The 15,558-nt window shown below is 48.8% G+C and overlaps 4 protein-coding genes across 4 annotated transcripts in view; 3 read left to right on the top strand and 1 right to left on the bottom strand.

The window, feature by feature from the left end:
- Positions 1–550: 550 nt before the first annotated feature.
- Positions 551–1,639, top strand: MCYG_04893 (uncharacterized protein; the record flags this gene model as incomplete). Its single annotated transcript, XM_002847110.1, has 1 exon — positions 551–1,639. One exon carries the CDS (start codon positions 551–553, stop codon positions 1,637–1,639), a length of 1,089 nt encoding a protein of 362 aa, XP_002847156.1.
- A 775-nt stretch (positions 1,640–2,414) lies between these two features.
- Positions 2,415–4,199, top strand: MCYG_04894 (conserved hypothetical protein; the record flags this gene model as incomplete). The annotated part of the gene is made up of 1 exon (XM_002847111.1): positions 2,415–4,199. The coding sequence occupies one exon, from the start codon at positions 2,415–2,417 to the stop codon at positions 4,197–4,199; it is 1,785 nt and encodes a 594-aa protein (XP_002847157.1).
- Positions 4,200–7,911: 3,712 nt separating this feature from the next.
- On the bottom strand, positions 7,912–12,834 carry MCYG_04895 (BTB domain and ankyrin repeat protein; the record flags this gene model as incomplete). The annotated part of the gene is made up of 2 exons (XM_002847112.1): positions 7,912–10,283; positions 10,356–12,834. The coding sequence occupies 2 exons, from the start codon at positions 12,832–12,834 to the stop codon at positions 7,912–7,914; spliced, it is 4,851 nt and encodes a 1,616-aa protein (XP_002847158.1).
- Positions 12,835–14,958: 2,124 nt separating this feature from the next.
- MCYG_04896 (Atg13p) overlaps positions 14,959–15,558 on the top strand; it is a gene marked incomplete at both ends in the record, with an annotated part of 2,996 nt that continues 2,396 nt past the window's right edge. Inside the window, 3 exons of the mRNA XM_002847113.1 lie at positions 14,959–15,090; positions 15,139–15,231; positions 15,288–15,527. Of these exons, the coding sequence (XP_002847159.1) occupies positions 14,959–15,090; positions 15,139–15,231; positions 15,288–15,527 (465 nt within the window). The remainder of the gene's footprint in view (positions 15,091–15,138; positions 15,232–15,287; positions 15,528–15,558) is intronic.

Consider the following 15,558-nt stretch of genomic DNA (forward strand, 5'->3'; position numbering starts at 1 on the left):
ATATGTTCCGTATACTCCGTACAATCTCCGAACTAAAATATCCGCAAACTTCCACTCTGGGAAGTTAGGCATTCTCCCGACTCTATTAGGCATACTCTTGCCTGTCATGCTTTTACTTGAGAGGACCCATAGGTCTACAGCACTTTGGTCTGGTAGATTATCAACTCCAGTCAGGTTAACGGCGACTCGTTTAATGACGTCAACCCCTCTGTGCATGTTTAAAAGGTGAAGCCCAACATAATTCCCCAAATTTTGTTTCTCTGATTACCCAGCGAATACTCTTACCTAGAACTTCATATAATTTGCGTTCGACCAAAATTAAAAGCCCCAAGGACTGCTATGTTATTATAAATATATTATTAGCTTCCATTAGCGAAGGCCCAAGGAACATTCTGCAAGACCTATAAGGAACAGGTTTTGTTGCACACAAACTGAACATCGGGTGCGCAAACGATACTAACTGAATACTCCCAAAGCTACCTCAGTGGACACTTTACACGAAAGTAGCAGCCGCTATTGTTGTTCTTTAGCCTTTGCTTCAGCTGCCATCATGGCGGCAGCCCATATCAAACCTCGAAGCCCGAACGAGTTGCGGCGGGAGAAGGGAAATGAGACTTCTGTCGCATACCGATTTATTTCCCTTCTCAATCGTATTACTGATTTCCCGACGTGGGCTACCCACAAACTCCGATTTGCGAAAGATCGATCTCCGATTTTTTCGCTCAGTGATGATGAAGTGTCCTATATTATTTCCATACTTCCTCCTTTGGACGCAGCAGCATTTGTTTTGAGCTGCAAATTTATGTGGCAGACTGGCAAGGGTCAAACTGTCCTCCAACAGCTCTATAATTTACACAAAGGCCGCATAGAAATTCTAGAACGTCTAGAAGTGGATTTCCCCAAACACGTCCTCTGCTATCGTTGTGAGAAATTCCATCGACGAAGCAGAATACCACCGCCAAAGCTAGAGCCGTATGGATGTGATACAGAGAGCGAAATCCACTTCCTTGGTAGCCCATCCACAGAATTGGGGATTCAACCCCATTTAACTTATAGACAGGCTAAAGAGATCATGAACCATTATCGTTTTGGCCCAACACACGGTCGACCCGCCGCTAAGGTAAACCATTACCATACTTTTGCGGACAGAGGCTATGAGGGCTCGGTACATGTTAAACTCGCGTGGAATTTCGACGTGAAGCTAATTGATGGCAATTTGGTTTTGAAACAAGATATGTGGGCTACATACCAGGTCAATAACAGTACCAGCCGGTATAAAGCAGTAGATATATGTGAACAAGGAAACAATCATCTACTACATGGGATTTCAGCCAACAATATTGAGATACCACTACATCAGTGCTACCGATGCCCTCATAGTTCCTCTGAGAGGGAGCTACGAGTCACCTATATAAAACATAAGCCAGGCTACGCCTTACTTCGCAGTACACTCTGGGAAAACCTTGGGACGTGCCAAAACCCTAGCTCCGGCTCAGGTTTATGGAACCATGCAACGTGGTCCTCTCCCTGTATTTTTCCTGCTACCGCTATACATCCTGACGAACTAAAGTACAAACATCACTTTGATACTGAGCTACCGAATCGAGACTACAGGGGCGCGAAATATTCGTTTTGGTGACGTATGCGATATGATTTGTTTGTCTATCCTTGTCATAAGGGGTGTAGCAAGATATTAAATGTTAATTATTTTGGCAGCTTCTTAATCCGTCATGTTCTACCTAACTAGTTATGGGTTAGTTAATTAAGTGCTTATGCTATAGAATTAAGTGCGATGAAGGTAGTCCTTGATATTGTGTCAAATGTTGTACTTAGTCAGTAACGTAGTTAGATCACGTGCACTGCCCCTGTTATATCCGGCAGAGACTTACACCCTGCACCTAAGCTCTTCAAGCTCACCAATATACGTACATTTACACCTATATATACGTTCAAACTCATTCAGCCAATCATCATTCGCTGCTCTTGCTCATATTTGACATATTGCTTCCGCAGGGTATAACCTGAGAAGCTTGTTTGCTTCAAACTGACCCAAGGAATGATCCGGATATTGACGTGATTAGAGAACCATACCAAGTAGATATATGAGGGAAGACAACGTGGCCCTTCATGGACCATAAACATCTTATCCTATCTAGCGTACCTCTGTATCCGTTAGTTATAGCTCATGATATGGCTTGCCGCCAACAGCTGCGGCAACTGCGCCAATAGCGGCAATGGCAGCGTCAGAGGCACCCGCACGTGACCCAACCGCTGCCTCACCAACCTTCGACTTTCCGTCGTTCCAACAACATCTTCGCTTTCTCTAGATATGATGATAATATCAAGTCAAATCGACGCGCCTCAAGCGAGGCATACCCTTCTTTTCTGACTCTGCACCCCCCAGCAGCGTGAACATGTCGACCCCTCCCAGCTCACATGTGCAGCCGCATAAGCCGGCTGTACATAAGCCTCATCGCCCACATGTGGTTGGAGGACAGCGCGCGCATGGTCGTAACACGTCACAGATGAACCTGAACAAACTACAGCGGTTGGCCATGGCGCACAACATTACCAGTGATCCCCACGGTGGACAAGAAGCACCAGCGACCGGCCGGCGGCAGCATATGAGAAAGAAGTCTGCCCCATCATCTCCAGCCACCAGCCCGAAGACGGGCCACCATGTCCGGTGGAATGGTTCAGCAGTTGCTTTAGGCGGGGTGTCATCGAATAACCCTTCCATGAAAAAGAACCATTCCACGCCCGTCCTAAAACGAGAGGGCTCAAGCGGTAACGTCGTCAAAAAAGGCCATCTCCTGGGAGAGCTTAGCAGGGTTGAGAAACCAGAAGAAAAGAAGTCCATTGGTTTTGAACTCGCAGACTCTGATGAAGATGACGAATGGGAGGACCATAGCTCTCCTTCGACGGCGAGTACAAGGCGGAATTCACTTGTAGGAGGGAAGGCTGGCAATAGCGACGGCAACCCCCAGAACACGGCCTTAACGTTCACTAAGTCACCTTTAGTCCAGCAAAACAACGCGGCGGATATGAAGCCCGAACCGAGGGAGGGGCCAGCACAGGCTGAGGCGCAGACGAGCTCTACAACATCAAACGAAGACTCAGCTCAGCCAACTGAGCAACAACAAAATGATGTAACTCAACGACTTCTTTGTCGCCAGCACTCCGGAATGGTGCCTCCGGCAATCTCCTCTGTTTCTGCCACAGCAACTCAGGCACCTCCAGAACGAAGCTCCCGAGTATCGTCCTTTGCTAATCTGTCGAGCCTGGGTGGAATAAATCAACCTGATTCACGTCACAACAACGAAAGAGAGGAGCCTCACCGATTCAGCCCTAATACTACACCCTCGTCGACTGAAGTGGGAGTATCTCGTTTCCTCATCACCCACCAAAACGGGAGTAGTCACCCTGGTGGCCGTTCCGAATCGGACTTCTCTACACCTTCTTCCTTTCTTCCTAACTATCAACCTCGCACGCCACCCTCGCCTGAAGCAGCAGTCTCGAAAGCGCTCAAATCACCCAATTCCCGTCGTCGACCCCCAGAACCGCATTCTCGAACGCAGCAGAAGCTCTGGCTCCAAAGAACTGCCACCCTCTCCACATCGCCATCGGAAACCTCAATCGGGCCCATGGCACCCGTCGTAGCACCTCAAATCAACGATTCCAATGTCACGCATGCCCGATTAGCCCATGATCCTCATCGCACTGCCACCGCTTCAGGCGGGTTCGCAGGCGGCCCTTCAACCGAAGGAGAGTCCAAGAGGATAAAGAAGGCGTACGAACGGCTTGCCTCCGAATTCTCGGTTATGCATCGTTTCCGGAATCCAGTCGTAGATAGTCTGAATCGAATGTACGATATGACCAAGCCACCAGCCGGACAGGATGGGACATCTCAACCAAACGCTTCTTCTAATTCTGGACCTGTGAACGCAAATGAGACCAATCATGGAACCTCACACACACGCAATGGCAGCCATACCTCACACGCCAACCCCTCGAAGCCGGGGAAACAAGGCTCAGTCAGGTTTAAAGACCACGACGACCCCTGTAATGATGACTCTGATGACCTTAATGATCAAAACAATGATGACCGCATTTCGCGTGCGGGCCACCAACTTACTGAAGAGGAGCTGCTAGTGCGACGCATGTGGAATAGCCTCGAGGTTGCAGCGCCCGGCGATTAAGGCATCAGTTAAGGAGGGCCAATTCGCCTTTTTTGTATGATATTATCAGCCCATGCGTCGGATCGCTATATCTTTTATTTATTTATTTATTTATTTTTGGCTTAGTAGCGGTTAATGATAACTTTTTACATTCGACTATATCATCGATGGAATGGTAAAGTACATCGAAGAGTGTTATCCGCAGTTCATTCAGACCTTGACCAGCCAGTGCTAGCCTTGAGTCGCGTTCGTTACGTTGACTATAGGTCCAGAAATATCTTTGATTCAGCCCGCTAGGCGGTTAAGTCCTATAAAACTGGCGCGAAGCTCGTCCAAGATGGCCCATCTTCATTACTTTCAAAAGCCACACACTCACTGTGTCAACAACACCCTGGTTTACTCTTATAGCTCTACATTTATCCACGAAAGGTTTTACGTTGGTTAAACTCATGTCTGCCCAGAATCAGCCGTTCATGCTAATATGGAAGATAGCTGGCGACCTGGAATCTACCATCTCGGCCTTTCTCAACGCAATTGAAAGCCTCCGGCAGCTTTTTCTTTTCTTTCTTTTTTATATACGCCTTATCTGATCCATCATTTGTGAACGCCGATGATCTTGCAAAGCATCCATCGTTGCACCCCTCTGGCGACCTCTATCTACAGTGCATTGGACTTGTCAGTACGCTCCCGTCTCGCAGGCTTATCCCAAGGGTCTCCAGTTCAAGGACGATGGCGTGCAATTTTAACCCAGTTGTGTTCGCTGTCATGCGCATAGCAACAGGCGGTTGTTCAACACGAAGCCGCAAGCCGTGAGATAATCGAGATTCTTTGGTGGACAAGAATTAATCAAATAGAGGTACAAAAATAACAAGATAACCATATGGAGGTGCCAAAAAAGGTACTAAATCCTAGAGGGAGACTAAAATGATTATTTAAGTGGAAATCTCTGCCTGTCAAAATAAATATTGCCTATGACATGTGGTACTAGTTAAAGGAGATAACATTCTGCAGCTGCAGGCATCCAAGGTACATAACTTAGCCTCAACCACTAGTTATACTTGAGGTCGAATTTGATTGATTTGGCTGAAAAAAAATCATCAAATTAGCAATAGTTCCACGAGAAACACGTTCGTCTTTTTAAGTTGATGGCTGACTTACTTCCTGGGTAGGCGATAACTTCACCTTTGTCATGCCCGATATTCAGTACAAGACCCTCCCCTCCCGCGGTTTTGGCTAATGCAAGAATCTCATTAGGATCTGCACAATCCCAGATACATAGGATGTCTGTTGTCGACTCGACTTACCACCAAGTTCCACCGTCATTGATATACCTTTTGGCTCGACCCAAAAGTATTTTGAATACCCGGTCGGCCTCAGTACACTTTGCCTTGGTAACGACCTTTGCAATGGGCTTGTCATCGGTAACTGTCAAACAAGGTCCATCAAGGTTGAGCCCGAGGGAACCCATCCCGCCTTTTTCGAAGCTATCGCCCACCCAGAAGAGCCTAGAGGCTAGATCTTCATACAGCAACGTTGCTGGCTGATTTTCCTTAGGCGATACATAAATCCCACGCATGTGGTCCTAAACTGGCAGTAACTTGAAGGGCCCGATGATATCGGGATCCTCCTGTCCAATAACAGTTTGAGAACCTTGATAAATTGTTTCTGTTACTATATCTTCTAGGTGGATAGACCGGGTATCTTGGGCTTCTCTTTACCTGAGTCGACTATGATTCGTAGTGGGTTGGCAGCAGCTAGGCCAGCCAGAAAAACTGGTGCAAACTGGGAGAAATGCATTGTTGATACGGATTGGTCTTTAAACGAGAAATAACAACAGCAATCAAGGGCCAAGACTGGTTTCCGGCTTTCCTGCTTTCGGGGAGACCTGTTTAAAACCTCAAAAGCTCCGGGACACCAGGGCCCTATTTATCATTTTTTTTTGCTGAAGCTTACATAGTATAACTACAGAGTATAGCCTGGCCGGGCAAGGCAAATTCCAGTCTTGGATTCAAACTTCACTCAATATTCAGACTCATCTAACTATTATTGGGGCCTCCACCCGAGCGGTTCTATGTTGAGATCGACAGGATAACTACTATGTATAAACTATGTATGTACAGGGTACCCCGTGCATCATTCGTATTCGTAGTGTCGGATAAGAAATGCTAATGCTCCTTTGCCTCGATGCTGCCGGTGCCCCTGGAGCGAGTCGCTTGGTCACCCGCAGAAGATTGTGTAGCGCTGGCTCCTAATCACTTTGTTTCTTGACGGGGGAGGGGGGGTTTGCTGGCTTTGAAACTCCGTAGCACTTGTGTTTTCGACTGTCTTCCTCGGGGCATGAACTCTGACATTGATTACTACGTAACTATATATGTTGCTCTGGCTGGACGCCGTGATGGGGCCTTGAATGTCCATCTTCCTTTCCTCCCTTTCTTCGAGAGGGGTTAACACCGCCACAATAGTCATGATCTGCCCTGTAAATGGATATGATAGGCGCCGTGAATATCTGTACCGTATACATATTATGCTCCATATCATACGGAGTTGGCTGTAGCCGACGTGGAGAAGAGGGCTCTGGATAATCAATCCAGGATCTTTCTCACCTCGGGATAGGCATACAAAGGTTATAACCAATCATATATGTAGCCAGCCTATACATGGAAGTTAGCTCTTTGGCTAGCTGTTTGGTAGCAGACAGAGTGTACTATGTACTTACAGGCAAGTTTATTCTTGCTAGACGACAGATTCGTCCTAGCGAGCTTCGTCGATCGGAACCAAAAACCGAGTGGGAGAGGGTATGAACGAGGCTGCAAGCTGCTCTTTTCCCAGGGCTGATGTTACTATGGACCACAGTATTCAAAATGCGCAGCCGAAAAGAGGCCAGTGCCATCATTCTTTGGACCAATTTCGGGTCCACATACCCCCTTATGCCCCGAGGTTAGTTCATAAAAATTTCATCCAGAAAGTGTGGATGTTTTGCTCAGAGTAAACGGATTAGCATGGTTCCCCTGAGGTCGATACCTTGGTGGTGCTGCTCTCGAACTGGCCGGCATTCCTCATTCTGCGCAGAAATCACTCTACACTGTTGCCCAGGGATACGCATATATCCCGTCCCGTCCTTTACTGGAACAGGCGCTGAACGGGGGAACTTCGTGCAATTCGAGTGAAATTGAACTGCATTGGCTGTTAATAAGTTAAAACATTGAGCAATGCTAGAGTATTGCAATTCCACCAAATGTTCTCATTTTATAGGAATATTTGTCGAAATCTACCATGTTATCTTAGGTGCTTTTAGTTCAACGCCTCATCTTTGTCCATTTTGAGGATTGGAATCGACCTCTGGAAGTTAAGTTCGCGAGGTGTTGAATTCCCTTTGGATACTGCGAAGTCTAAATGTTAGCAATATATATTAAGAAAGTGGTTTAAAAGTCGATGGAGTATACTGCTACTCTCTGGATGTAGGTCCGAAGAATTACTTATGACCTTCGACTGTCTATATAAAACATGAATAATTAAGCTGTTGATACCTGCAGCATGTGCGTCTATCAATAAAAATCAAACTATCACCACGCCCGTTGAAACCAATATTGTCGAACAGATGGAGCATCAAATAGTTAAACAATGTAAGAAGTATTAAGGCGTGGCACAGGGTGGCAGTTGAAAACCATTCAATTCGGTCCAAAGCCGAGATTAACTCAAAACCATGCATGGGATAGAAAAATGGAAGAAGATTTCAAGTTTTTTGTGCGCGAGAAACTCCACCGCCTCGCGCTTGGGAACCTCGATGTCGACTTTTTCCTCGGTCCGCATGTCGTTTCTTATCATCTGAATGAGGGGGAGGAGGGCGATCGGCTGAGTTTCCTGCCATTGAATCTTCTGCACCAGCTGATCTGGAAAGTGCTGTTTCACTATTTTGTGAAACATGTGGACGTGATTGCCCACCTCTCCCTCGTCCTCTTCCACTTCCTCTGGTAGGATTGCTTTTCTTGTTTCTTGCTTTCTCACTTTCCATCCTCGCTTTGGCTTCTGCAGCTTGTTCCTCTTGCATTACGCGTTTAGATTCCTGGTCCCACCATTCCTGGAATTCTTGCTCGATTTGGATATCATGTAGATTATGTTTTGTTGTGACAGCTTCGTGAATTTCATCCTTTTCAGTCTGTTGCTGTAAAAGGATTGTAGCAAGGGAGATTTGTGATGTGCCGGGGCCGGGGCCAGAGGCAGAATACGATAATGACGACTTAACTATAGGTGTGCTGAGTTGCATTGGTTTGGGAGCGGCTGCGCGGGGAGGTGTCTTTGGGTATGTTGGCTTTATGTGGGGGGATACTGAGCCAGCAACTACACTGGAGCCAGCCACAGTTTGGCGGAGGGTTAGCGGTGCCTTTGGTGTGGCAGAGCGCGCCGGAGTTGATGCCTCAGCCTCAACTTTAGCCGGTTGGAGATTTGGGGATTGGGCAATCTGCCAAATAGAGGTTTTGCTAGCACCGGGTTTCGCTGGTTCTTGCTCAGCAGCCATCTGTTGCTGTTTGAGCTTCTTGCGTTCTTTCTGAGATAGCTTTGGCGAGAAATTCCGCGTTGCTTCTAACTCAGCGCGAGGAAACCCGTCTATACGATTAGGTGGGGTGATAGGGTTATCTGCCTCTGCCATAATGCCCCTGAGCCCTGCACGAGTTTTTATTGGAGTGATTGAGGACCAAGGGGCCTTGGGTGGTGGAGAATTTGGAGTAGTGCCGTTGTTGGGGGTTTGGGAAGAAGACAGGGGTTGGGGTATTTCCTGGTGTCTTGTCGCGGCTCTGGCAGGTTGCAAGGCAGTATAAAAAGGCTTTGCTGAAAGTTCGGGAAAACTAGCGGGTCCTAGATCTAGACCTAGGCCAGGATGAGAGACAAGAATGGGAGGTTGGGATTGAGGTGGGTTTCGTGGTGAGCCGTGTGAGCTGCCCGCCGGTGTTTGTCTAGAGCTATCTCCTCGGCGACCATCAGGGCGAAGTGATGGCTCGTCGTCCATTTGGAAAATAAGGTCGCCTACTGACCTCTTTGGCAAAAGCGTTGGACTTGCTTCAAAAGCTGACTTATCTAACGGGGGTGTATTGATACCCACTTGCTTCCCTCTGCGTGACAACGGAGACGGAGATGGTTTATCTCGTTCAAGACTCCCAGACCGTAGCATCGTGTCGCGCACTTCATCTTCATGTAGATGAGAACGAAGTTTCATTGCATCGACGCGGCGATTCTTATCCTGTTCAATGAGGGGGAGTATTTCTAGATAGCGTTCGGTAAGGAAAGATGCAGAGTTGCGCCCGCGCGAGACGGGCTGGGAAGTAAGTTGGTTCTTCTGGCATACTTGATCAAGTTCCCGCCGCAAATCTGGATCGAGCTCGTCGAGCAGCCTGTTCTCAAGCATGAACTCAAGATTGAGACATATGAACTCTAAAGCTGCTCTTTTGAATTCCTTCACTGAACACGGCATAACGGCGTTCAGGAGCTGGCACACGTTCTGCGTCGTTACGAACGTACTCAACCTTTTCTGGCATATTTGCGCCAATCGATCAAGCATCAGCTCGTTGGCAACGCTCAACACGTCAATGACTATATCCATAAACGCCTCACTGTCAGCAACATATACGTCGTCGAACAACTCCTCGTTAGAGTCTGAATATAGATAGCGCATAACGAAGTTCCACACACTGTGATCCACATGAGATAGATCAACACGTATGGGTTCAAGGGCCTCTCGTTCGTTTCCGGACACTCTGGACTGTAACCAACGACCGCCTGTGCGGCCCCGGAAGAGGCCGTCGAAGAACGTGCATCGGCTATACAACATGTGGCTATGAGCCTTCACCTCTACGCCACCGCTGAGTTCAAGGAGTACATCAGCAGTGTTGAAGAATGAAGGGTCTTGTATGGCGATGACCATGTCGCTGTGTAGACTTGCTACCGGTTGGACCATTATTCTTGCTGCGCGTTCAAGGGCCGGCATATCTAACGCTGTTGCTAGCTTGAGTATCTCTATGCGCGTTTGACGGTATAGTGCTGCATTCGCTAAGACTGCATCTGTCTGCTTCTGCTCGTTTCGGTGCTTGAGCCAGACGTCATAGAGCCGGTCTGTATATAGGTATATGGCTAGGTTGAAGAGGGATAGGAAACAGGTGCTGATGAATAGGAGATGCACCTGACCCGCTTTGTCATACTCGATGGACATTATTCCTGGGAGATTGAAGTAGTATTCCCTATGAAAAGTGGAGAGAGCGTTACGGAGTATAGGACTGCGAGACGAGAGTATGAATTCGTGTATTGGGATACGAGTGTCGCTAGTCGTCGTGGATAGCCATGCGATAGATGGGCTGGAGAGTGATAGAGAAGCCCTCTGGGTATCAAGTAGAGCACCCAGCTCTTTTTCAACGTCGATACCAGCATCAGTATCGGTGTCCTCGTTCTTTCGAAAAATGGATGTCGGCTTGTGGATATCAATTCTCCCCAAACCTTCACCGATGACGTCTATCAATTTTCCGAACGGTATCAGGGGACGGATATCAGCCCATAATCTCGGCTCATCAACTGTCAGGTTTCGCCTAGCTACATCACTGGACCGCTGGATAATAGCATAAGCGCCAAAGGCATTACTACGCACCCCGACAGCACGAGAGATGTTTGGGACTCTAACGAATTTATATTCCTTGCCAGCGGCCACTCCTGTAGCCGTAGGCTTGATGCCCGCCCTTCGCTCCTTTAACCATGCGGAGCCAGACTGGGTGCAGATAATGATGGATCCATCCTGTCCGACATCGACGTCGCGGACGGCCATGTGACTCTTCTTGACTGCCCAGGTACGAGTGGGTTGAGGGAGTGAGTTTCGGATCTTGGCTGGATTAGTAGTTGATGTTGAGGCTGATGTTGATGTTTGTGACCTGCTGCTGTCTCGGTCTCTCTCCTCCTCCCGCCGCGCAGGGACGGAGACCGTAAAGACTTCTCCTCCATTTGATAGTGCACATATTGTGTTCCCGCCCGCGCTTATCTTGGCAATATAGCTCTCTGCGCCACCATAGCGTGTAGCCATGAAGCTACTACGAATAAAACTCGATACCGGTCCGGCCAAGGGGAAGATTAGCTTCGAATACCCATAATGAGTAAATACCCAGACCTCATGATTATCCAGCAACACGACCGTAGCTCGTTCGATGGCACAGACTAACGAAATGGAGTCGCTGAATAAAGAGGCACCCACTTTGCGCGGTATAGGCTGGTAGGTAAGGGATCGTGCATCTGCATCTATGAGACCAAGCTGGCCATCATTGCGACCAAAGGTGTACAAAGCCGAGGAAGTGAAGACAACTGAATGGATGGCCGAGGCGGCTGCGCCTAGGACACGCTCTCGTTTAAACGGGTTGAAGATTTGGCGTGGGGAGAGTTGGGTGGGGTTATCGTTGGACGACGAGCCGGCGGTAGGTTTGGTCTTGGGCAACGTATAGCCTAGCTGCCCGTGCTTATTGCTGCCCCAGGAGAAGACTTCACCCTGATCGGAGATGGCAATGGTGTGATCCAACCCTAGAGCAATGGAGGCGATGTGTTTCCCCGCGATGGCACCTGAGTCTACACACTGTGGACTGAAAGAGGTCCCTTCGTGACCGGTCCCAAGTCGTCCGCCAGGGCCAAAGCCACACATGTATAGGTTACTGAATGGATCTGTGGTGAGGATGGCAGTGTGGAGCTTGGACATAACCACATCCTGCACGACGAGAGGCGTGGACCGGACGAGGAACGGGATGCCGGTTTCTGCTCTAAATTCGGCAGAGTTTTCGTATTTTTCTTCATAGAAACGCTGTATCAAGGCTTCTGGGCGGGTCAAAACGATACGTTCGGGGAATTGCCGATCGTCACTATCCCCAACACCCAGTGAGAGGTTCTTGTTGCTCCCAAACACGAACAGCTCATCACCCTTCAGAAGGGCTTGTGGAGCAACAGGCTTGATAGCTCTATACTCCTCCCCGACTTCGTCCTCTGTCCCCACGCTCTCGTCATCGTCACTGTCATCCTGGGTTCTTTTTGTGACCTCAGGGGTATCGTAGATCACACTAGAGTTGAAGACCTCAAACGGACTGTTCCCCTCTCGGTCTTTAATTTTGATCAGCCCGCTGCTGCCATCTCTCTCCAAGATCGCGTGTGCAATAGATATATTCCCAGCATAGAGGGCCCTATGCAAGCAGGTCCACCCACTCTCGGCATCCTGCAAGTATATATCCAAAAACGGCCCTGGAACCGCCAACAAAGCACGCGCAAAGCCATACGCATTCTCCTTGTCTGATGAAGCAATGAGGTGCATCAGCGTCCGCCCATGCTTGTCTCTGGCATTGATATCGTTCCGTGTCAGCGTCGTATTGGACAAGGCCGGTCTCTCCGCTGGGGAAAGAGAAAACGAAAATGACGGCTTCCGGCGCTGCTTGGGGGAGCTATAGGAGAGCGAAGAGGTGGCAAGGTTAGCGCTGCCGGCACCCCTGCTGCCCGTCACGGTGGGAGAGTTCTTGCTGTGGGGGTTGCCGCTGTTGGTGCTGCCGCTGCCGGGATGTGCAATGGCCGTGGTGAACGTGGCGCTGGCCAGGAGGCGAGAGAAGGCGTCAACATCATCCCGGAGAAAGAAGTGAAGCAGTTGCCAGCTCATGTGCCGCAGCGTGAGGGCTGCCCCTATCTGGTTGTCTGGCTGGTCTCTCCGTATATATCTCCTATATCGGTCGTTGATCTTGGTGATGTGGCTTATCTCGGTGGTCCGGAGCTGTCTGTAGGTCGGTAGTCCCGGATCAAGTCACTCTGCCTGGTACATATAAATCTGTACGCGGTATCGACGGCGGTATAGATGATGATATAGACGATGATACAGAAGCTGAAGACGATAGAAGATGAAGTGGGATGTTTTCCCCTTCTTCTTCTTTCTGGCCTTTAAAGCTCCCAGAGTCGCAGGCCGAGCTAGTTGACCAATCAGAGACCGCAAAGCCCCGCGAACGTGGTTAGTTATGTAAGCCTTCAGCTGAGTCAGAAGAAGCCAAGAGTTAAGCTTATCTAAGCTTAAGTAAGCCTAGTTAAGCCAATTAAGCCCCGGGCAAGGCCCAGTTAAAGCGTAGTTAAAGCCCAGTTAAAGCGAGGTAAAGCTCCAGTTAAATGTTAGTTAAGTCTAGTTGAAGCCCAGTTGAACTCCAGCTAAGCCTAGGCAGGTCTAGTAAGACTCGGTGAGCCTAGCAAGCTGCCCTACATAGTAAGCCTAAGACTCGAGGCAACACGGTGACCAGAGTCAGCAGGACCAGCACAACGTCAACGGCCATGAAGCACCCGCTAACATCACCAGGGCCAACAGCCTCGCCAAGTGACCTTCCGTGAGCGACTCTCGTACTATGTAGCCTGGTCGGCTGTAGGCACCCGCACCATCACACTCGATCGACATGCATATATATCACACTACATGATAGAATAATACTATGTATGTAGCCGTTGGCAGGCAGCAAGGAAGAATATGATGTGTATGAAGCATCTCATGCGGTGTGTGGGGTCTTTCTATGACTCCCCCTTGCAGTTCCATACTTATGACTCTTCTCTCTTCCCTTGCATCCCTTGTCTCTTTTTCTTTTCCTTTCTTTTCCTTTTACCATGTATTTTTCCTCTTCACTAAGATACCACGGGCAGTATGATACATAACAGTACAGAAGACAACAAAGGCAAGAGGAAAGTGTTTCCGCGCCAGTAGGAAGCGAGGCCGTTTGGCTGGGCGGTGTGAGGTTCTTAGTCATCGCGTATCCTGAGTTTGTATGTATGGTATGGTATCATACAGTGAGGCTCTGTTCAATAAATAAAAATACACTCTGTATATGAGGTGCAGACATTTCGTAGATATCACATAGTAAAAGGAGGCGGTGAAGACGTAGATGGCATACTTGACATGATGATAATAACAGCCATTCATACATTAATAAAACAAGCAAAAGAAGAAGAAAGACAAAGATACAGCTTAGTCATGCTTTCGTCCCGAGATAGATACGTCTTTACCAGGTCATGTGCTCGCCCGATAAGGTCAGTTTCAACTTCAACTTTTCGTTCTTCTTTCAACCTCATCTTCTTATATCTTCCTCTCCCTCTCTCTCTCTCTCTCTCTCCGCGCCTTGCTACACGCTGACAACTCTCTGTGGTTGCAGATACTCGTCCCTGGTTGTGTCTGCATAGCCTGCCTAGCGCATCTCTTTATAGTGTGGCGCCCATCCCTGTGTGGAGGAAGCTCCCCGGCCGTACCAAGCTCTCCCCGTCAAAACCGCTAGCAAGCAGCAAGTAACCAGCAACCAGCACACCGGCCAGCCTGCATCAAACGAAAATTCACCTCTGCAGCGTTTCGCTCTTCCCTCTACCCGTTCCCTCTTTTCTTCTTCTTCCTTGTTCTTTACTCGCTTCTGCCTGGTCAGATATTTCCTGCTGCCTCGCCTGGTTCTAGAACCACACAATCCACCACCACACACCCCCCCCCAAAAAAAGCATGGTCATAAGAGGCACCACCGTATCTGCCTGCCCTGAGCCAGCACAATAGCCTCCCTCCCTCCCTCTTTCTTATCCTCTCATCTCTTTTCCACTTCTTTCTCCTTCAACAGGACGTACAAGCTGGGTGCCAGGCTATGTTATCATGGCCTGTGATTCATCCCCTTCCCACGCCTCTTTTGCTCCCTCTGCTGGAAAGTAGACACCGCTACTACAGTCATCGCCCACCAAAAACCACAGTCACCACCGTTCCAGTGCCAAAGCGGTCCCTATAATGCATCAACGACCGCGGCCAGCGTCTCGTCCGGCCCCGGAGGCCCCCAGTCCTTCGATACCGCCGGATGGAAAACAGCTCTCTGAGAGACAGGCACAGGACCAGGTCACCAAGCTCAACCAGATCATTCAGGTATGTCGGTTAGCTGGTCAAGAGACAGAAATGTGCTAATAGGCGTAGAACTACCACACGAAAGCTGCACTGATTATTCTTCACTCGAGGACGGTTTTGCGGCCAATCTACAAAGACGGTGTCAAGAGAGTAAACAAATGGGTATATCCACAAGCGTTCCATCTTTATTTCTTAAACGCATATACTAACAGCCATAGTTCAATGTCGAGGTAGATGACACGGACACATTGCGAGAAGACCTCGCCCAATGGCGGAACTGTACCACTACCGACAGACGGCCGGAGCCCCTCGTCATCGAAACTTTCATCGATGCCTCACAGCTCCAGAAGCATGAGGAACTGGTCATCTTGGACGAATATGGTAAACGATGGGACGTTCTTGAGGCTCTTTCCGACATTCCTGGGGGTCCAGAGAAGAAAAGTAGGGCAAGGAATGAAGTCATCCTAGAAAGATGGTTTATTGAGCGTG

This window comes from Microsporum canis, genomic scaffold, assembly GCF_000151145.1.
Source record: "Microsporum canis CBS 113480 supercont1.4 genomic scaffold, whole genome shotgun sequence".
NCBI classification, from domain to species: domain Eukaryota; kingdom Fungi; phylum Ascomycota; class Eurotiomycetes; order Onygenales; family Arthrodermataceae; genus Microsporum; species Microsporum canis.